At 38.1% G+C, this 24356-nt stretch overlaps 2 protein-coding genes across 3 annotated transcripts in view; one reads left to right on the top strand and one right to left on the bottom strand.

Annotated features, from left to right (window-relative positions):
- LOC139967056 (tyrosine-protein kinase Fer-like) overlaps nt 1–24356 on the bottom strand; it is a 133384-nt gene that overhangs the window by 31279 nt on the left and 77749 nt on the right. Inside the window, exon 2 of one of the 2 annotated variants that reach the window (XM_071970732.1) lies at nt 12082–12169. The gene's annotated coding sequence lies outside the window, so the exon portion shown is untranslated. Of the gene's footprint in view, nt 1–1977; nt 2469–12081; nt 12170–24356 lie in introns of those variants that run through there. The other variant, XM_071970731.1, reaches the window with a different exon arrangement.
- On the top strand, nt 9159–22684 carry LOC139967055 (uncharacterized). The gene is made up of 6 exons (XM_071970730.1): nt 9159–9893; nt 10252–10421; nt 12486–12604; nt 18402–18523; nt 18956–18967; nt 19479–22684. Exons 1-6 carry the CDS (start codon nt 9674–9676, stop codon nt 19763–19765), a joined length of 930 nt encoding a protein of 309 aa, XP_071826831.1. The 5' UTR covers nt 9159–9673; the 3' UTR covers nt 19766–22684.

The raw sequence follows: 24356 nt of genomic DNA, 5'->3' as shown, positions 1-24356 counted from the left end.
AATTACCAATTGTGTACGAAAAGTAGGTTGGTACACCTTTCAAATTTTACGAAAGCTCGAGCAAAATACTTTCGAAAAATTCACGCGAAACTGGCATTTCGTGCTAAATGCAACTAATTTCATGTAAACAAGGCTCTAGTACACCCATTTATGAATTAACCATAAGACCACATCTGGTGTTGAGCGGCAGAAAAAAAAAGTATATATTTTCTAGAATTTTCACACAAAAAAAAAGGAAAAATTACTATCCTACCATAGTTAAGTGTATAGTAAACAGCCTAACCACTTCGTCGGTTACGGATCTCACGTAAAAACAAAAACACAACTTAAATTGTATTTTGCGAAGTTGACGTTCTCTACAAGGACATGGAAACAATATTTAGCATTTAGTTAATCATGCCAAGTGGCCTAAAACATGGGATTGCACGTTTTACTTTCATAAAGATGGCCATACTGTAGCTATTGAGGCCTTGATATCGTGCTATGTCTGTATGGTATAGACTGTGCCTGGTGTATCATGGGGAATAGATTGTTTTGTTCATGCGAAGGAGTCAGTTGGCTTGAGGTGTTTTACTTACCCTAATGTTACGGGGATATTTACCTACTTTTCTTGAACGTATAAGATAATATTTCGCATAACTTTACCGATCCTTTACTGACTGACCAAATTAATTCTAGAGTGGAGCCAAAATAGTTTACTCCATGAAAAGTTTTTTTGGAAACGTGCCAAAAATGTTAAAAAACAGGTGTTAGACAGGGGGTTGTTTTGCAAGGTACCTGGGAAAATTTGAAACACATGAAGCCAGCGTACCGTGATATTTAAGTAGGGTTACACACTGCAGTTGTAAACTGATGTACGTATCGTGCACGCTGTTCATTGTTAGGCATTCTAGAAACGGGCTTTGCCGAACGTAGTTTGTTTCATAATATCGACAGTTTTGTAAATCGACGCGGCCGCGGCAGAAACAAAACATGTAGTTTCGATCAAATTCGTCATTCTTAAAGAATATGAGTGACTTTTAGAAAATGTTTGACGAGGTGCCAGTGTATTTTTTTTTTGTCTGGGCGGCCGAGTTTTTCGTCCGGACGGTAGCTTTATGTGCCAGCCTTTTCAAATTTTGTCCGGGCGGCGCGCCCGGACAAAACCGGTAGTGGAGAACACTGAATCTTAATGGTGTGGAGTTACAGGAGGTCTCTATTGAAAGAGACCTAGGTACAGTATCACATTGACTCATCTCTGCAACCCTCTAAACATTGTCTTGAGGCTGCTAAAAGAGGTAATAGGGTTTTAGGTATGATCAAGAGGAACTTCAGTTTTCTGAAAGAGGACATCGTAGTTAGGCTTTATAAGCAGTTGGTTGGGCCTCATCTGGAGTATGCTGTGCAGGCTTCGAACCCATATATTGCTAAGGATAAGGAAGGACTTGAAAAGGTCCAGAGGAGGGCTACAAGGATGATTAGTTCCTTAAAGAGTGTTCCTTATTATAGGCGGTTACAACTGTTGAATCTCACCACACTGGAGCTTAGTAGGTTACGTGGGGACTTGATCCAGGTTTTCAAGATTGTGTACAGTATGGTTTTGACAATTTATCCTTTACTGACTTTTCCATGTTTGCTAACAGTAGTTGTACCAGAAGTCATTGTCTTAAACTCCAAAAGTCACATAGTAGGATTAATATTCGGAATAACTTTTTTTCTAATAGGGTTGTGAATGAGTGGAATGGTTTGCCTGAGAAAGTTGTACTTGCAAGTAGTGTCAATGGGTTTAAGAATGCTTTGGACAAGCACTTTATGCATTGTAATCGGGTCTGAGTGTTTGTCTTCATTTTTTTTTCTCTCTATAGGGTCCTTGATGGGGACTTAAGTGTCCTTCCTGATCCTTTTTCTTTACTAAACTAAACTATGCAACTTCTCTTAACGCTTCAACTATGTCACAGAAGTACAAACTGTAGAGTCGTGTAGTATACTTAGGCTTACCTCCATGTAAAGTCTCTGCCTGCTGCAGCTTGTCCTGCACCCGTTTGCAACGACGAGTAATATAATGTAAGAGTTTCTTTTCCTACATTAATACATTGTAGAGACACTGCCTCGATCTTTTCCGTCACTTCCTCGTTTCAAATCATATGGGGTCTCCTTTGGTAATGTTCGTTTTCTTGCAGCAATCACTGAGCAGCCTGTAACACGTATCGTGGAACCCCATCATATTATGCTGTTGAACAACTGCTTGATCGTAGTGTAGGCCATCGAGTAACCACATGTATTGGATTCGTTCGGCGATTTCACTTTCTCTGCCGCTGAGATTAAGCCACTCTTTAGCGCAGAATGTAACTTTAGTCCATCGGATATTCATCAGTTCCTTGACTGCTTCAAATTTTACAGAATCGATGTGCACTGTTGATTTTGGTGTGTCGGAGTCTAACTAGCTCCCGTGGGAGCCGCCATGTTTGTGTTTTTTGTACAAATTAAACTCATGGCTCATTGGACAATTCATATCACATGATACAGATATCTAATTGGTAGTTCCGGCCGTCTGCGATGATTGCCAACAAGGTTCCCAGGTGGCATGCCAGTCGCCGCCACTCCTCCCCCTGACAAGGCTCCCAAGCGGGTGAAGCGAGTTGGCTACCACCCCTCCAACTGACAAGGTTCCCAAGCGGAGGGGATTTGGGGAATATATTTTAAAACACCCAAGTCCCTAATGGTCTAGTCAGGGGCGGGATTTGAGTTGTGAAAGTGGGGGGGGGGGGGCAAACCTTCCAGCAAGACTATCTAAGCGGAGCGCCACCATTGGTTGGCGCGGAGCGTACAAGAAATTTTTTGGCTTTACAAACCCTCCAGATGGCCGGAAACGGCACTTCCCGAGCGCTCTAAGCTGCATGTACCCATCCTTGAAATATGGATCTCATGTCTGCAATTGTATCTAGATAGTTAATTATCGTTTAAAAATTTGAAGAGGATTGATAGTAGAACATATGGTCAGATGGTGATGCACAACTTTTGTTATACGTCACTATCTAAGCGGAGCGCCATCATCGGTTGGCAAGGAGCGTCGAAATTTTTGATGATAAGGGACCCGTAGATCGGTAAAATAAACACCCATATAGGCTTTAAATTGCATCTAAACAATTAATGAACGTGTTTAAATTTAGGGATGACGGATAGAAGAACTTATATGGTGATGTACAACTGAAGCTTATACGTCACTATTTAGGCGGTGCACCACCATCAGTTGGCGCGGCGCGTCCAAATTTAAGCAAAAAGGAAATCCTAGATCAGCAAAAATGACACCTCTGGTAACAATAAATCGCATCTAGACAGTTCTTTTCCCCCTAAAATTATTAGTATATTGTGCATTGGACCGATCAAGAATATGTTCAGCACCCACTTTGAAATTCTCCCCGCGGTCCCCACTTCTTGGAGCACTTGGCAAATATTGGGGGCTGAACATACCTTTACCCCCCCCCCACTTTTTTTCATGGGGGATAAGCCCCTCAAATCCACCGGTTCCGTCGCCACTGAAGTCGAGGCGGGGTGATTTCGAGCAGTAAAAAAATTACATCAGCATTGCCATTGCATATTGTTGAATGACACGGGGGGGGGGGGGGGTGTCATGTGTCAGTGTATTGAATTTAATTATTGATATACCCAATATGCAAATCTGGCTTTCGTAAATCGTTTCTCTGGATTTAGCTTTTCAACGCATTCAGTAGAGCAGCAACGTTGAAAATCAATTCCTGAAGCTAGCCCTGTAGCACATGCCGCGGATTCATCACATGCAGAATTGAATCGCTACAGTAGAGAGTTAGCTCCAGGATTCATAACCTGTGCTGCGAACATGATGTGCTAGCTCCAGCTCCAGTTATTCTGCATGCTACATGTTACGATGTTAAACACAAATTCGACTTAGATTCGAAACAAATAGGCCTATTTGATAGAGCTGTTGTGGGGGAATAATTTCGATTAGGGTTGTGCACATTTGTCTGCAAAAACGACAAAAAAGTGAACTAAGGTATGGGAAAAAGTGGGGGCAAATGCCCCCTCTTGCCCCCCCCCCGTAATCCCGCCCATGGGTCTAGTGGTAGACAAAAAATATAAGCATCACGAGGTCCTCGGTTCAACTTCAACTCATGCTATTCTTTTGATTCTTCCAGTGAAAGCACAAGTGAAAAACTCACCGCCGATTTTTCACATCTTGTTTTGCAGCTTACGAGTAAAATATTACCAAATATGTCCACTTAGTGCCAACTAAATATTGCATCTATATTAAACCACCCAAAGAGAGGAGTTTTAGCATTCTCTAGACAGGGGCAAAGAATAGTGATTCCTTGCCATATAATTTGCAAGAAATCCCACTTGACTATCTGACTGATGTAGAGTCAAGCAGTGACGTAGCCAGGAATTTGAAAGGGGGGAGCACATTTGCGATTGATATGGATTTTCAAAGTTGTAGGCACTACTATCTGAGCGGAGCGCCACCATCGGTTGGCGCGGAGCGTACAAGAAAATTTTGGTTTCACAAACCCCCCAGATGGCCGGAAACGGCCCTTCCCGAGTGTTCATTCTGGTTCCCTGGCCTCTTGCTAACTTGAGACACCTCATTCAGTATCACTTTTAAACCCCAAAAACAAACGAATTAAAATAGTACGTAATTCAATACCACATAATGTATTTAAAATTAGCAAGGTACATGTACAGAATAGTCTTACTTTCCAACTTCTGATACTTGTAGATACAAAGATAGGCCAGAAATGTCTTTGATATAACTATAGCCAGTAATTGTCTTTGATACAACTGTAGCTAGTAAATGTTTAAGTTAGCCTTATAAGAGAAGGCTAGAGCTATCCGACGATTGCCATCTGATGCAAATTTCTCAACTGTTTTCTCAACTGAAATATTATCTGCGTTAACGGGTTCTTAACTAGATGTTAAAAAACTGACAAGATCGGATTCTACACTTTTTCGTCGGGTAGAGTGTTGAATGAAACGGCACGCAATAGAAATGACAGCCTAGATGACAGAAGAATAGGTCACCTAATTTAGCCATATTCTTGCTACGTTCATTTCAATAGTTTTTTATGTCTATAGACTCTTAAACTCGTCCAGCAAGCTTATCGATTTGAATTATGGGTGTTTTTAAAAAAAGATAACTTGGCCCAAAAAAGTGTAGGCCCGGGCCTACAGTGCTACATACTGGCTACGCCCCTGATCATATGATATGATATTATCAGCAGATTTTTCATTCCTGTTTGAATTCTTTCACATGTTCTTTTACTTATATATCAGAAGACAAACACAGTGCTCTTTTTCAATTTTTCCAGTAGGATGATTCTTGTTTGTTGACCAATGTCTGGACTTTAATACATTTGACGAACTTAACTGATGGACAATATAAACTTTCATATTTTGTAATATAGCCAGATATGCAGTAGCCTAAAAACAAATATCGTTATCGCAGTGTATTAGCAGTGCAATAATTATTTATAGGAAGTGCGTATCACATACGATTGCTAGCTTAGCCTCATAACATGCTGTTCGTGCAACAACTTAAGACGAATCATAGAAAGGATGAGAACGAACGTTGTCGACGTTGTTGTGCATACGGTTCGTGACATTCCATAGAGTGCGGTTAGGTAGGCAATATGTATTTTATTACGCAGTGGCCAACTGTAGGCTTCTAATAGGCTATAGGCTTAATTTAGCTTATTGCATCTGCCAAACTAAGTAAGTAGTTGAATCAGTAGGCGTGAATGTTACTACGATTACAATCGAGTTAACGGAGCTGACAAGTATTCAAGATCAAAAGAGCACTGACAATATACCATGCTAAAAAAACGACAGTTTATAAAAAAAAAAAAATCGACACTTAAAGGGGGGGAGCGGTCGCTCCCCCTGCTCCCCCCTGGCTACGTCCCTGGAGTCAAGTGAGTTAACATTTGTTCAAGAAATTAAGTGAGAACCAGACATGATCAGACATTTCAAACTCCCTAGACCACAACAAGTGTACTAACTCACTCTTTGGACATCAACCTATTCAGTCACTGATAACGTTTTTACAGTAGCCTACATAAGTTTTATGGCCCAAAATGGGTTAAAATCAAGAAAGAACAGTCCTTTTATGTGAAATATAGACCCATAGATGTTGAATATGTATGAGCAAATGGACATTAGCTTTAACCTTTTTTTGAGCTAGCAAATCAGCTCTGCAACCAACCTACCCCTTCAATACACTAAAATAATTTTTAATACCAAAGCCATCTAGAATATATAGACTACACAGAAGAAGGCAACTTTTCAGACAGCCTGTTAACCCCATTGAGACTCAACTAGTGACAACTGCCAGGGATCACTTGAGGTGTGTTTTAAGATCATCTAACACATGATTATCACTTCTGAAGCAGATATCATTTACCTGATTGACTGTTTATGCATTGTTTAAGGTTACCTCAGACCTATCTGTAATTTGAGCCACTTCACAAACTAAAACTGAAGTTGACCAAATTATGTTCACCAAAAGGAAATGATTGCAATGGAGAACTCACAGTGGGGGCACCATCATACCAGGTGTGGGATTTATCCGACCTTAACTTTTGGAGTTATCAAGGTGGTCAGAATTTGACCCTAAGTGACCTTTGACCTCTTCATAGAACATTCAGTTCTTGTACATTTCTGGGCATGAGGATCATCACAGCTTTGTGTTTGAAGCTAGTTCGACAAGGATTTGAGACCTTTGGTAGCTGATGTCTCCAATTTACATTTGACCTCTTAACAGAACTGCTCAAAGTGTAATGCTCAGTGAGGGGGACCTACCACCTAACTGACATTTGACCGATGCTACATAGGCCTATGTTCACTAAACTCGACTACGAGGTTTTTGTATTTTGGCCGCTGATGACCTCAATTGACCTTTGACTCTGCTCAATAACTGGAGCAGCCAAATAATTCAGTGCTGTAAATTTACATCCTAATTTTCATGAAATTCATGCAAGATATGCTTGGTGAGTCATCCCGTTTACAAGTTGGAACATTACATATACATACGTTTTCCTGCATTCATATACACGCCTAGATTCTCTTTTGCATTTTGGCTAGGAATCAATTGAAGATTCCTGGCATAGGATACCTATAAATTCCTCTTTTCTGAATTTACAGACTATTTATGCATTAGATTATCTTTTAGCATCATCACATGACCATCCTTAACGAAAAACCTTTCATAATTTCCATCTGAAAATCTGAGAAAATTTTCAACACGATACCCTTGAGAAGAGCACTTTTGAAAACATGCATGAGAGAGAGAAAAAGTACCGATATTTTTAGGTGCAGGGCAGAAATGGTCTTATGGTATTGCAGAAGTATTCAAAACTATGCATGAAATAAAGATAGATTTCTCCAGAAAAAAATTCTGCCAAAATGTTCTTTAAAATTTAAAAAAGCAATTTTTCAAGTGTTTTAAGTACAGCCTTCATAACAGTATTCTCCAATTTATCTCTTGCTATTTCAAGGAAAAAACTGCATATCTTAGTGCTATATATATATATATATCAATGAAAATCGTAATGAGTTGGAAAATCAAGAACAGTGAAAAAACTTTCAGCCTCCACCGGGATTCGAACCACGGGCCTTCCGCTCTGTACGCGGACACCCTAACCACTAGGCTATGGACGCTGAGGTTCGCAGAGGTTCGAAACCGGTAAGGAAGGTCGTAATTCCACTGTAGGCGTTTGTCACCTTTATCGAACAATACTACTTCTGTTTTTGGTGACATATTTGCCTTACTCTAGAGATCAAACATGATGCTAACCAACTCGAAATCATTTGTGATTCCTAAAGCCGGATCTCGAAAGAGATACTTTCAACAGACTTTATGTTAATGCAATGGAGGTAAACGACAAAGGCAAATGAATATATATCAATGAAAATCGTAATGAGTTGGAGTAATGAGTTATATATATATATATATATATATATTATACATATATCTTTTAAGAAGCTGCAACATCGGTGGCCCAAAAAGTTTGTGATCCTGAAAGTTCGAGACCGGCAGGACTATCTGGTAGTTTTCATTTGCTAAACGCTACCCATCACTGGATAGCCGACAAGTTGGCCTTTCATGGCACCATCAATTTTCCGTGCCATGACCATGCCTAAGTTTTGCTACGAGAGCCGGAACATTTCGTCACTTGTAAACAAACCTCTTCACTCAGTCGTAAACAATCTTCGTACGCTGCTCATGGGAGGGCTAAACTGGTCTAAACTTGCCTCAATTTACCCATATTTTTTAACCACATATGCTTCCATTCATGTTATTTAACATCCAAGCCACAAAAAAAAAACACATCCTAGTTGATAACATAGCACAAAAAGTTGTTCTCCTGCTCCTAATTGACACTTTTCATGAAGGAGAACACTTGCGGCGGATTGATATAGACGCTATTAGGAGAATGCCACCTTAAGGGCGCGCAGTCATGACTGTTTTGCCTAACTTACTACAATTTACACAACATTTACCCAGGCTGTTTGGCGTCTGGTGAGTCCAAAAACGATATGCTTCTTGTACAGAACATGTCGCAACTACATACTAAATATTAGACTGGTCCAAGCTTCCCTCCATGAGATATCATGTTCACAAGGTTTTCACATTTTGAACCCATATGAACTCTGACCTCCACAAAAAACAACAGGCTTTTTCTCCTAAATGTGGTTCTCTTACACAAGTTCAACAAGTTGTAAATCATCCACTGGGACCCTGGATGACCATAAAAGGCATCCTGACCAATCTCAGATACTGGATGTTTAGCCCCCAATTTTGTTTTCTCCTAATTTGGCCCAAAATCGCGACTTTTTTGATTGTTGCCAAAATCATGGATATCAGTGGATCAGGACGCCCTCCTGATTATATAAAAAAAATATATTAATGTCTTTTAATATCGATAATACCTAAGGTAACGGAAAAGCGTATTTAATTTCAGTTTCGATTTGCCATTGGTAGAATCTATGGCATTGTGGTGCTATATATAGATAGCTGCATGCCGTGGAAGGTACTAAGTTCATCTAGTTTTATATCTTAATAACTGTATGCATAGTTTTGAAGTGTATTTCTTGATATTGCTTAAGTACTCAATATAGTGTATAAGAGTCTCCATACCAGTTACTGTAGACTGCAGAGAAACAGCAATGTGATATTCTCAGTTTTACACAACCAATTGAACTGAACCAGAAATAAAACATTCGGCCGGCCGTTCCATGACATCTGAACCGTTTCAGTAACATTTCCCAGCAATTCGGTGTATCTCTACGTGCAAGACTATATTAATATGTAGTATTTAACTACGTAACGTACGTGTTAAACTTATTTCACTTCCTTGGTCAGCTTGTTTACAAAAGGGTTCATCTAGAAAGGTAATAGTTTCCCTAGGGACAGGTTCTCGTTACGGTAATGAACGCGGTAAACGATTAAGTTATAGAACGAGTTTTGTCAATCAAGTCCATTCAATGGTGTAAAATATTATAAGTCATATTTAACTGTCTACTAAAAGCGTTACCATATATCCAGGTCACAATATATGCATTCTGTAAACAACTATACAATCCGCATTATATAAAGCCTACATGAAAGAAGATTTATGGCAGTTGTAAACATCAGTGTCAAGACGTTTTGTTGTGTTGACAAGTGATGTACTGTATGATCTCTGACACACTGGTACTGAAGGAGACTCCTAAGTGGACCGTTTACCAGTTCGTTAAAATACTCGTTCGATCCCACACACGCACTGAACGAACGTTTACACAGCCTGGGTCGACGCTTGGACTGGAACTCACCTATATAATGGAGCTTAACCAAGGATTATATATTATTATTATAGGGCTAATTTCCATGGTCTGCTTATTTGAGGGTGAGTCCTATAACTTTCGTATTCTTTGTAGTATTTTTTTTCAATTGTCCATTTTTGGAAGAATAAGTTATAGTCCTATACCTATACAATTGCGAGGCATATGCGTCTATTATACACGAACAGCAAAGGCCTGTATATACATAAAGTAATGACCACTATGATGTATATATTAATATATGTTTTTAGCAGCTTGAAATAAACTAAAAATCTTCTCGTGAGGAATAGAAAGTTGGAATTCAAGAGGATGACAGTTGAAGAGCGAAATGCAATACGTGTGTCTCTGTACACTGATTAAAGAATTGCAACAAGTGGGACACGGGTCATACTTTATTTCTATGTCTTATTTTATTTTATTTAGGGGTTACTTCCGATAACGTGTGCGATGACAAATGGAAAATCTACCACGACAATTGTTACTTGTTCAGTGAACTTTTTAGCGGCACAAATAAAGAAAACTGGAGTAATGCTAGAACGGAATGCGATGACAGGTCTGCGAACCTAACAGCTATCGAAGATCAAGATACATGGGTAAGTAATTTATATATCTTTGATTACATTCTTATGGTAGTACGTGGTGCCTGTAATGCATGGGGCTCGTGCCCGGGTTGGAGTTGAGTGCTATGTGCAAATGTTTATACTATCTATATAGTGTGTCTTGAAAAATCAGGTTATGTATAGGGCTGCCATTGTGTAGGCCTATATAGTCATTCTCATGGTGACGCATGAAGATAAAATCACCTCGTTTGTCTTTATTCTTAATTCTTTCCATATTTAGTAACAAGTTTCTCAGTGAATTCCGCTGACGAAATTAGCTTGTGAGCATGTGGACGCAGGTTTGAGTGTGGGTGTGTGTGTGTTGGGGGGGGGGGTCATGACATTACTAGTTAGCTAACGTCACTGCCACATTTAACGATATCCCCACAATAGTGTTGTTAGTCATAACCGCAGTGTTAGCACTGCCCCAGTGTTTGGTATTTCTGTTCGGTATGAATATCAGGTCAACACATCTCACGTATTCAAATCTCGCTGATCTATCATGCATGGTCGCCCACCTTTATAAGACACTGGCTGCATTTAAAGACAGCTGAAATATGAGGGGCCTCTAAAATGTGTAGGAGGGGGGGGGGGGTGGGGTGCCACGTTGGCTCCGCGCTACGTTTAGGGCAATGGTTAATTATTGTGATCGTTGATCAATATCTCAAAGTAATCCCAAAATGTCTACTAATGTGCGTTCGGGATGTACCATACACTTTCTCACACTTTTCAACAGGATATGATCCTTATGTTTTATGACCCCCTTGTATAGCGCCCTAAAACGCAAATTGACTTCCTCGTAATGAATTGGTTTGTCTCAGAAATAAAAGTCACTAAGAAAATAAAAACATCACTTGCACATATATTGATATATTTTGAAGGTTCACATTAAGTCATCAAAATATTCCCAAAAAAGTTTCATATGATAATAAAACAAACAGTTCCAAAATTTGAACATTTCCAATTTGCATTTTGTATGTGACGCAAAGATAATTTTAGGCAGAACAATATATTCTTTAAAATCATAGACCGACGAAAAAGACACTCAGAGTGCTAGCTTTGTGTCCGGTTATTCCGGTTTTCAAGTTAATCACATTTAATCTATATGAAAGATATGGAATGCTCCTTTAAGGCTATAATTAGATGATGACGTCAACTACTCAGTTCAGGCCTAACTGTTATTGTAATTCTAATAACTCGACCAAAACCTGTTCTTCTAATTTCATACAAACATCAGGACAGCCAGTAATTGGCAGACATGCAAAACAGTTATTTATTGACAAATTTGGAATACATTGTAAGCATGTTATTTGAGACCAAAAGGAATGAAAAGAAAATGGTTGGTTGCTTAAAGTCGTTTATCAAAGCCAAGGCCTTCTCACAAGTTAATAACAGTTCTATGGAGTTTTTGTGTTGCAGCCTATAGCAGGGAGCTAGCTGATCTTAGGAACTGACCGAATGAACTATGTGCTAGGCTACGTAATCCAGTTGTTTTCACCGCTGAGCCTTATGTGTTCTAAAGGGTCAATTCCCCCCAAACTTAGAGTAGTAAACAATACAACATGCAATTATAGGAAATAAAAAGTTGGAAATAAAATAAAAATAAAAATAAATACAAATACGAAATAGGAAATACCAAGAAACATGTACTTACATGAGTGTTTTTCAATTCTTAAGCCTTAAGTTAAGCCTATGCATGTACAGTCGCCATTAGGCTGTGAACTCTCGTCTCGTTCGGTGAGCTATAGGAGAGAGTGAGAGAAAGGAGTAAGGTAGTTAACGTGGCCTGTACATTGGCCAGATTTATATTCCAATTGACTTCATCCAGATTAACAGTCAGGGCTTACCGTATAAAACTAGATAAATCTGAACCTGTAATAGAGATCAGCTTTTTACCCTTTTTGCTAATTGATACAATTAATTCAGATTGATGTGATCAGTTAATTTTCCTTATTATGATCTGAGCGAAATTATTCATCATTCTAGTATAGAGTATTCGTTAGTCGCGGAATGTATAACTACTGTGTAAAAGTAAAACATTATATGTCTTTCTTTCAGGATTGGGTCGTTAGACAGATATCTTCCTTAGATTTATCAGATGAGCTGTGGATAGGTCTTTACAAATCAAATAATGTATATGATTGGGACGACGGCACACACCCAAACACCTCCAATTTGTAAGTCACATTTTCATGCATTATTTATGTCGTGAAATCCAGGACTTGAGTTTTCTTACTATAACTTCCACCTATAAACTAAGAACATTCATTTCCAAGGCCAAATAACTTGAGGTAGAATATAAAGTCTTGGTCACATGTATGTGACATTACCATTCGACCTAGGTATGTGTCATATGACCTATGTTTGTGTGAAAGGACATAGGAGCTACGTATGTATAATGGGACGTATATATGTTTTATAGGACCTGCGTATATGCAGGGGCGTAGCGAAGGTCTTTTTGTTGGGGGGTGTGGAGAATTTGATTTGCCGACGGATCTGGAAGTGGTGACTGAAATGGGGGAGGGGTCTAAGGGGAGGGGGTGTCCCCCTCCCCTTTGGCAATTTTTTAGTTTTGAAACGTCCTTAGATGCAATCTGGTGCATATTTTAAGTCAAATTTGATTTGCCGACGGATCTGGAAGTGGTGACTGAAATTGGGGAGGGGTCTAAGGGGAGGGGGTGTCCCCCTCCCCTTTGGAAAATTTTTAGTTTTGAAACGTCCTTAGATGCAATCTGGTGCATATTTTAAGTCAAATTTGATTTGCCGACGGATCTGGAAGTGGTGACTGAAATGGGGGAGGGGTCTAAGGGGAGGGGGTCTACCCCTCCCCTTTGGAAAATTTTTAGTTTTGAAACGTCCTTAGATGCAATCTGGTGCATATTTTAAGTCAAATTTGATTTGCCGACGGATCTGGAAGTGGTGACTGAAATGGGGGAGGGGTCTAAGGGTAGGGGGTCTACCCCTCCCATTTGGAAAATTTTTAGTTTTGAAACGTCCTTAGATGCAATCTGGTGCATATTTTAAGTCAAATTTGATTTGCCGACGGATCTGGAAGTGGTGACTGAAATGGGGGAGGGGTCTAAGGGTAGGGGGTATACCCCTCCCATTTGGAAAATTTTTAGTTTTGAAACGTCCTTAGATGCAATCTGGTGCATATTTAAGTCAAATTTGGCACGGAAGAAGCTCCCGTTCTCCTTTTCTCTATTCAGCTTTCCTTCTTTCTTCCCCTTCCGCTCTCTTCCCCTTTTCTCCTTTTGCCGACAGACCCGAAATTTGCCGACAGCGACCAAATTATTGGGGGGGTGTGACACCCCCCACACCCCCCCCGCTCGCTACGCCCCTGTGTATATGTGTGATAGGATAGGACATATTTGTTATGTGAGATATGTTTGTTTGATAGTTAATATGATGGTATGAAACAAACATAGGATCTCTTTATGTGTGACTACACATGCTTTACGTTTGTGTCATGTAGGTTCTATATATGTATGATAGGACATAGGATCTTTGTGTATGTGTGATATGCGCATGCGTTGCATATGTGTCATATATACCTATATGTATATAGGAATTGTATTTGTGGTTTAGGAAGTAAGACCCTATGTATTTGTGTGTAGTACCGAAAATACAATGACTCATTCAATTCATACTATCATATTAGGTTTGTCACTTAAATAAGCCAAATGTTCCCACGTAAAACATTGCTCACAAAGAGCAGAATATTTATGGGAAATGCATTGAACATTTAAACCTTACAGATAATTCTTCTGAGTTCTGACAGTAACTTGCATATGGACTTAACAAAGTAATCGTGACACTATATATATATATGGCCACTTAAATGTGTAATTCAACTAAGATATTGCGATATGTTATGGTGAACACTACTGAATATTTGTTTAAACTTGTTTTAGATAATAGACATAAACATACCTCTTGGCGCATTTCGTGCAAAGGTTACTCTTTGCACTGCCGTATAAAGTTCACCCTTTATCTCAAGCAGAAGCGTTAACCATGTACAAGTCAACACCTAGCTTTATTGATATGAACAAGAGCGAAGTTTAAATATTCACCGTCGCAGCTGATGGAAAATACAACAACAACAACAACACGACTAATAAAACGGATCATATCAATGTGGTCTTTGTACTCAATATTGCCAAATTGTGTTCACATTTGGTTAAACATTTAAGCTGTTCCATGTTGGTTGATTATTCTTGCTAACTGATGAATGGCATCACTAGGCTGCAGTGTGTACCAAATTGTTATGCTCATATCTTTAAGTTCAATCATGGAGCTATAAACATTTTATAGCTCCATGGTTCAACACAGTGGCGTGCACAGGTTTTCAAAGGTTTCTGTGAGGGGGGGGGGGGGGTTACACCTGTGCTAATATATATAAGTGCTTTTTGTGTAAGGCTGAAAAGGGGGTTTACCGTCGGTAACTTGGTCTAATGCAATTAGGGTACACTCCTCGGCTGAATGTCAAAAATCCATGGATGGGAGGTGGGACAATTTCTACCTCCCGGCCAATGCCCACCCACTGGTTGAGCATGTAACAAACTACAAAGAAGTTGCCATCGTACTAAACCCTACTATGACGTAGATTCAATTAGCCAATGAGATAGCCTATCTCAGTATGTGCACTGGAAGAGCAACATATCCAAAGGAGAAGGGTGGGTATTGAGCGTGGGGCCGCCTTTTCAATACAACAGAAAAGAATTAAAGTTTTTATTGGTACAACCATGCGTGTATAAACCTAATTATATACCTAATATATAGCCTTAATATGCCTCAAAATGGCACCCTCAAATCCCCCTTTACATGGAAGTCAGCTTGAACGTTCCTAGGACCACATCCCGTCATGTTTAGCATCAAGGACCTGCTCCTGTGTTAGCTGTAGTTTAGACGTTCATTACCATTACTTGAATAATTATGTAACATATTTTGGGACAAAGCTGATATACTTCTATAAATTGAGGAGCTTAAACATGGAACGCTGCTGTTTTTGGAAACGTTTTGAATTTAAACCTGCAGCAGGGAAGAATTCCATTACTCTGATTATGTGAACGTATCGTAGGTCCTATAAAAGAAATAAATAAAAAAAAAAACGTTTTGTTATCAGTCATTTTGTAGTAGTCTCTGCCATAAAATCTAAAAATAACCATTTTAAAGAGGTTCAGTTGAATAAACTAAACAACTCAGTATGAATTGATCACGGTATCATGGTAGTCTTCCTGTCGTTACTGTATTACTGTTGTTCATATAGTTCTCCAGGTAGGGGAATTCCTCCCAGTTGTCAACCTTATCCACGGTATTTACAAAGTAGAACATAAGCCTGTTTTCTATCAACACGAATAAGGTTAATTCCTCAACAACGAAGCGGAAAGAAATTGGCCAAAGACAATGACGTCATGAGAGATTGTAAACACACGCCGTGACTGTACATCCTTGCATCAGTGCTTATAAGAGAGCAAATATTACTACGCCATGGACTTTCCTTATCAAGATCTAAACCTTTCAACGCAAACAACATAACATACAACATATCTCTGCTACGTCTATACAAACTCTATTTGGTAAACAGGGATCGCCAAATTAAGCCCTGAAGACAAAGTGTAATTTCCGTTTAATTACAAACCTCTTGTTTCTTAAATAAACGTTGTTAAGGCCGTTAAATTTATAATGACTTTGCCTGATAGAGTACTATAAGTAAACATAGCGGTGTTGTAACTGGCATCGTATACACTCCGAAATGTCTTGTGTTAACATAGTAGAATAGTGGATGTCTTCTGACAAAAATCAACCACACAAAAAATAATAATAAATAAATAATATATAATAATATATTATATATAAATAAAAAACAAACAAGAGTATTATCTGCCCGAGTAAAATATTGCATCGTCTACCAAATACAATATACTCTTTGCAATAAGAATTTTCGACAGAAGAATGCAAGCAATGTCTACTTTCGATGCCAGTTTAAAGCCAGTATTATATAACTTGTATTCAATAGAAATGTTTGTTCGACCAAACTATATACTTGTTATAACTTTCATTTACAGTGTTAATACATGGGTGTGGACATAAATTAATAAAATGTTATTACACTGGTAAATTCTTCGTACAAAGCTTGAAAACCTGAAATTAGTTTGAAAATTATCAAGATCTGCTCATGGAGCACCCTGTATAGAGTAAAGGTGACATCACTTTGGGAAACCAGCAGCTTGGTACAAGATGTCATATCTTGAAGTTGATCCGAGAATCATCGGCATGCTGGCTCACTTCAAGAAAGGTGCAAACACTCTACAGACTATAGTATTCAGTAACGTTAGTAAAATGTTGCCTATTTTAATGGCATTCAGTGTTCACATATATATGTTTTAAGGCTGTTTTGATATCATTCGACGTACGTAAAAGGAAGGAAGGAAGGAGGTAGTGAGAGGGTGTGTGACTGTGTGTACACGTTAAGTTAGCATAATATACTCAAGATAAGTTAAACCAATATACACTTCTGCAGTATTTGTTTGTAGGTTTGTTTGACCTGAAATGCACTTAGATTTTCAGAATGATAGGTGTCATCAGCACAATAAGTCAAGTACGTCTTGGTTGAAGTTCATATATGTTAGGTGGATTGGAGGTCAGCAGAGGTCAAAGTCCGAACACCTTGTCAACACGATAATTTAAAGAGTGCTTCTTAGTTGAGCCTCATAGTTGGTAGGTACCTTGGTGATTACAACAACTCTAAATTGACTTTTTAAAGGCCAAATGTCATTTAAGATCAATACAGGTGACAGTCTATAAAATATTGTATAAACATGTACATCCACCCTAACGAGCAAAGCAACCCTATTGATTTGTCGAGGCCATTGGGCATTTGCAGTTAATAGTGGTCAAAAGTTTGTAAAATTATTACTCCTAAATTAAAGCTTGTTTGAATCTAGGTCCACCTTAGCTAATATAAAGATGTTGTTTTGTTGGATGTCAAATGTTGCTTGAGACCAACAGAGAACTTACTACGTATGTCTATTGACCTTAGTGAGTACAAAGACCTTATATAGAGGACAAATGTCATTTAAAGTCAAAGCCTGAAAACCCTGTCCATGCGATAACTTGTAAACTACAACTAGGATGAACTTCATACTTGTATGTAGGTCCACATTAATGCACGTATCCTGCTTGTAACAATAGCCAAAAATGAGTATTGACACATTCTCATATAAATTGTGGCAAGGAATCACTACGCATGTTGGCTCTCTGGGTTTTTCAGTGACAAATTCCAACAGTCGTTCTAACATTAAATAATTACAATAAATGGACACATGGAACACATAATTCATAATTGTAAATAAATACTTATCACAGTACTTGTTAAATGAGAATAGGTAGAGTGCCTGGAGATTACAATTATTGTAGCTTGTATATATTGTTTTAACAATAAATAACAATTAAATGGATTGTACGAATCCAATGTTGATTCTTAGCTGATCGTTAATAGCTCCATGGTCTAAGCTATAGTTGGTGATCATGTTTTCAACTTGATTCTTCCAATATACTGCATAGTTTGTTTTTGGTTACTTGCATTAGGCAATCTGTCAGTTACCTTGCTACGTGGTACGGTTTGGCACTGAAGTCCCGAAAAGATCTACTGAGGCTCATGTTACAAAGAATATAAATAAATAAAATGAAAGATCTCTTTAGTAAAGATTAATTCTTGGCAAATCAAAGTCAAATAACTGCCCCCATCTCTCAACATCATTCTCCTTACATGAGTGACTTAACCACATGGCTACGACGGTGTATCTTCGAGTGTACCACGAATCCCATTGAAAGAAACAAACGTACCACATACTATCTTGGCCAAAGGTTGAGGAGCGATCTACACTGTGTACTGTGTACTTGACAAGAATACACGTGATAGTACTCGATATGATGGATGCATAAAAGTGCGTTTTATTTATTTGTTAACAGTTTTTGGGTGGAACCAGAGCATGGTGACACTGTAGGACCAAACACTTGCGTTTACGCAACGACGTCTGGTTGGAGAGAAGCACTATGCAGTGAGAGATATCATTACATCTGTTACAAACCAGGTATGGTGATTATATATATATATATATATATATATATATATATATATATATATATATATATACATATACATATGTGTGTGTGTGTGTGTGTATATATATAAAGGCTATATACAAAGGCTATGTTACAATTAACAAAATGGGAACAACATGTTTACACGTGAAACCACTTGTTTCTGTTAAGATATATTATGCATGATGTGTATATTGCAACCCCTTTCCCGTATGTCCACTTCTGTCCAGCATCACACAGTGCTGACCGACCGCACTATGAATATGTATAATTTATATAACTTCGATTTCCCACGCATTGTAAGGGGAATTGTTACTGATGAGTAAAGTTGCTTTTGAACATATTAGGCATATTAATGGCTATAGTTTAAATTAATCACACCATTGTTTTATCTTCTTCTCTTTTTTCCCTTGATTTTTCAGTACCCAGTTTTGGTAAGTTATCTTTGCTTTGTTGTTAGAAGAGCGAACCTATAGCAACGGTAGCTAGGCTATACTTTATACCAACATGTAGAGGTGTGGGGGACGAGGAGTTAGAAATTTAAATAAAGTAACATTTATACCTTGAATATTGCTCTGCATCAACTAGAAAACAAAATGAATCACATTTCATATGACCTTAAAGATGCGAACATTTTCAGACGCCGGGGCAAGGGTGACGTAAAGTAAGCCTATATTTATTTGCTCCGATTTGAATTTACTCGAAGTAAAAAATGAATGAGTCAACTTCCATGTCTTCCACGATCCAGTATTGTATTCATTGGCCTGTATAATATATATGATAACTCCATAATTCAGAAAAATCTTTTTGTGACGTGGAAGGCGTTTAAGTGCACGATGTGTAGATCAATTTATGCGCATGTTCTGCTATTAGTTGACTGTATACCTTTGGTTAATGGGACTCTATAATTTGTTGATTTATTTTATTTTAATTTATCATTTCCAGCTTCTTGGTTGGACGTTTTAGTGGTCACCCTTGCTATTATCGGGAGTATTTTTGGTCTTCTTCTGCTGGTGTGGGTTGCGTATAGTCTCTACCCTGAATCAGAAATCAGTCATGAAAAGCTAGATAAAAATATTCAAAAAACTGACAAACAAGAGGCCAAGGAGAAACGGCACAGGAGATCGGACGACGACTCTAGAATACAGGAAGACCAGAGATCTCCAGAGGTACATGTAAATGAAGCATACGTACTGGACAGTTCCACCTCCGGTTCTAAACCCGATATGTAAGGCACTACACGATTGAAATATCATACTGTGTAAAACACGAATGTGTGTGAAGAAATCGCGAAGAATAGACGCATTCTTATAGACTATTTTGAATGTCTTTGTTAAAAAGATGCGGAGATGAGAAGAGAGGGCGTGGGTTGGGAGGGGGGGGGGGGGATGGGCTGGGAGTGGTAAGGGCAGAGAGTTTATACTGACGAAATGATAGGTGACAAAAACTTATAAGATATATCACATATCCTGCTAATTTCAAGAATGCTATATCTTCTACTTAAACGTGTTGTTTTTATATATTTTTTAATATTTTAGTAAAGTAAGTCCCGTCACTGCTATCTTCAATTGAAATAAAAGACATATTCAACATTGACATATTTAAGACATGTTTCAAAAACTTCAAGCACAAAATAATGTAAGGGATTAAATGACTTCTAAATATTGAGACAATCAATTTATTGTTAATATTTCTGATGTCTTTTGTCACTGTCATTATCAGTGGCTTGGGGAGGGGAGGGGGCATTGTCACCCACCTCCATCCGATCAGTCGGTGGAATAGGTTCAGGTGGAGAATATTTTACATTCAATCGGGGAAGAATTAGACGACTCCTCGGAGTGTACACACTCTTTTCAAGCTCACATTGAAACTCAAAAATTTTACAAGCACAACTTTCTGTTTAGACCTAATTTATAGTCGCAATATGCCTCAAAATGCACTATTTGACGTCAAATCCTTTTTCAAAGGGGGAAGGAGAACCCTTCAGCCCTCCCTTAAGCCCCTCCTAGGGAGGACATCAGCCAACATTTCCCTTCCCGCTCCTGCAACAACAACAAAAATCAGATTACTTAGCTGCTGTGGCCTTCTCATAAGGGTTCATGACCTTAATCAGTCGGGAATTAAAATCCCCCCATTCCTCCCTTCACTTATCATTGAAATTATGTGTACTCCACTAGATTATTGTTTGCTTCGAAAGGCTAATAACATGTTGCAAAACGTCTAGGTAGTTGTTTCTTTGCAAATTATCTGATATGTAATAATGCCATATAGGCTTACTAAATATTTTTTTTTTAAATCATTTAAATTGCCAATAAGATGAAGGATCGAGAGAATAAAAAATTTCCTATCCAAACATAAAATAATGAACTTGAAGAATTGACATCCTGTGATCTTAGTGGACAGAGCAGGTACGGGTTCTTTTAACAAATCTTCGCAGTATATCATTTTAATGTCAATTATCTGTTCTTTCAAAATTATATGTTTTAGTTGAACATTTTCTTGTCAAATTTCTTCCATGTTGTACAGTTTCAAGTCAGGCATACACTTTTACTTTAATGCAAGTAAACGGTTAACGTTTTAGAGATGAGACGGTTCACGGTGGAGCGGTATTTAATTATTGTAAATATAATAGTCAAACCGCAATTGATAACCATCGTTATTATACGGTATATCGCTATACAAGTTCTGAATTGATGTATATATGTTTTCACATCGTGATTCCATTGCAAGGGATTCCCTATACACGGAATAGTAGTGAAACTGAAGGGATAAAAAAATGTCTATATTTGAAATGAGATATTTTACTTCACTATATTAGTAATGAGAGCATTACACTGAGGATTCCTAAATAATAAACCTTCCAGAAAGAAAGAGAACCCCCCCCCCCTCCCGCAGAATTGACTTGCAATCGTTATGAGAATCAGGTTATAGCGTGTTTATTAAGATTTTTTGCAGCAAAGTATCAATCAATCACACAAAACTTAATGTCAGCAAAATCACGATTCCGTCTTGATTATGTATCAGTAAGAATATTAATAAGGGGACTTTCAATGCTATAAGAAGCTTCGTGTATTTGTGTTGTTTTATACTTTCGCTCTTGATATCATGATAATCCAAGAAAAGATAAAAAAGAGTGCTAGTAATGTTTCTACAGCTATTCTGGTTTCCAAGATATTCACCTATAGAATATGTTTAATCTATGGAATGCCCCTTTAAGGATAAATGGACTGATGGCGTACGCTTCTCGATGCAGGACGAAATGTTAATGTTAACCCATATAAACAACAAAGCTCCTTCGGAAGATATTCAATACTATCTGTGCTTTACAAACTTGTACTTTACAGTACAAACATGTCATTCGAGACCATAAACCTCTCAGACTTTGCGTATACATCCATTCTTGTGTTGCATCTGAGGAACTGAACTAATGGTCTGTGCACTAGACTATATAGTCCAGTCGCTTTTATTGATGTAACTCAAAGGTTCATTTCTCAAAACTTAAAAGTGATATCGAATTATAACCTGCACTGATATCATTTGTGTTATGATGGTATACAACATATCAAAATTAGCTTTGTAACTATATAGTCATCCATTTAAGGCTGGGTGAATTTCAGATAAGCTTATCCTTCTTAACTTTTTTAATTAATTATTAATTCATTAATTTTATTTTTTCAAGTTAATTTCTTCATACAAACGGTTTTGACTGTCGCGGTCATTTAAAACAGGCGTCAGCCAGTTAGATTGTTTCTACAAACAGTATATATCGTAGTATCTTTAACAAGCAGTGGCTTTTGAGTTTGCAATAAACCAAAGGATTATCCACCGATTCTCTAGAGAAACTTTAAACAGGTTAAGACTATTAACAGTATTACATCGACTGTTGAAGGCAACCTCCGATAGTTTGGTGATTTAAAAATAAAGTCTTTCATTTATTACAATTACCATAACATAGACGTATATTAGATTACTTTAAGAAATTATCCATATCATAGTGATTGCGTCTTGAGTAAAAACTTGTTTCATTTTACCATAGGCCAATTATGTATATACACGTAATAAAGACGAAAGCTTTTTTTTTTAATAAACTGATATATTCTCAAATGACGTCGATTTACTTGGTACTGTCAAATAAAGCAACTGTTTTGAAATATTCTATATCAAAATCTGATTTGTGCCCTAGGGGAAACTCAACTTGCCGTCCCTGGATCCCCACTATCAATCCGACCCACCTATTCCCCCTCCCTTTTCCCTCCTCCCAACCACCCTACCCCGACTCCATTAATATCGAGAAAGTCTAACTACGTTGTGGCAGCCTATGCAACTGCGATCATCCATAGATTCTCCAGCGAACCACCCGTTTCATAATATTAACATCCCCAAAACGTTAATCAGAAGCATTATGAATACACTCTATGTTTCTGATTGACGTTTTGGCCAATTGGGCCAGGCATCGTTTTGAACTGTACAACATTTTTTGAACTTATTAAATAGAGGGCGTGATTCTTAAATGGATTGGGCAAATGATTAAGATAAGGCTGTGGAACCATTTCAATCAAACCGGTGGAAGTTGCAAATGTGTAAACACATGTCCATCCTAAGAGACCACGCCCCGTCCCTATATCGCTCTCATTGCTCGCATTCCTTCATGTCAAATTCTGACGAAACATCCAACTTTGTTTTCATGGGGCTTCCCCCCCCCCCCGGGTTCTAAATGTACTGCTCTCTTGCTATATATGCTGTATGTACGTTGATGATGACACAGGCGCAGCCTGATGGTGATAGAATATGAAGCACGCCACACTCATAAGTTTCCCCATCATGAATCGGGAGTTATGCAATCTTTAGGATATAAAGTACAGAAGTAATTTAAGGTAACAATAAACCTTGGTTTCAGCTTTCACCGCCGTTCATACTCACATCATTGTCTACATAGTTTATACAAAAGAGAAAAATGGCAGAAAATAAAATGAGCTAAGACGCCACTTAAAAGACTCTATAGAATACAGGACTGCATGACCTGAATGGGGTCAGACATGATCAAACTATCATTAAAATCTTTACATTAGCGACTTATTATAGCGTAAGACGTGACCGGTTAGTCAAAATGTTGAAACCTTGGCTGGTATAATTTTCTCTGTTTGTTGTTTTTTTTTATAATTGTATATGATGTGATTGTTTCATCTTACAATTGTCCTACATTTTATGGAATGGTTGTTTATAAATAATAGTTAATTGCTATATTCTGAAATGTAAAGCATAACTAATAAATCATTGCTATTTTCTAAAATATAGTAAAATAGCGACACATTTAGAAGAAAAAAAATCAGAAATCAGTGCACTTGAACTAAGAATAAAGAACACTTATCCGGCGCCACCTCCTGTTGTTTACGTTTGATTAAGAATAAAAAAACAGAAACCGAAGATGGACAAAACGCAAACTATAGAAGGCTAAGTGTCTGCACATGCTATATAGTAACGCATGCAGACACTACCCCGGATATCGAAGCGTTTTACGATCTCCAGAAAGCTGCGAGACTGGCTTCATGGACTGCTGCTAAGTATTAACTAGATAACTGCTCTTGTTATAATTATATATGTTGCTATTCATAATTCAGCCTACAAGTGACTAAATGCGCCAGTCAGAAAACAAATGCTTAATAATGTATAAGAGCTCGTACATTTACACGCGTCAGTGCTTAATACAAGCGAGCGTTATACTGTCAAACTCAATCTCGCCGCTGGTGACTTCGGTCTGGAGGGACATGACTGGAAACTTCCTCTAATAAGCAGTCTTACTGTCCCACTGATGTCGAGGAAATT

The sequence above is a fragment of the Apostichopus japonicus genome, chromosome 4 (assembly GCF_037975245.1).
Source record: "Apostichopus japonicus isolate 1M-3 chromosome 4, ASM3797524v1, whole genome shotgun sequence".
Lineage (NCBI taxonomy): Eukaryota > Metazoa > Echinodermata > Holothuroidea > Aspidochirotida > Stichopodidae > Apostichopus > Apostichopus japonicus.
Note: the sequence above shows the minus strand (reverse complement) of the source record. Positions and strands in the feature narration are given on the sequence as shown.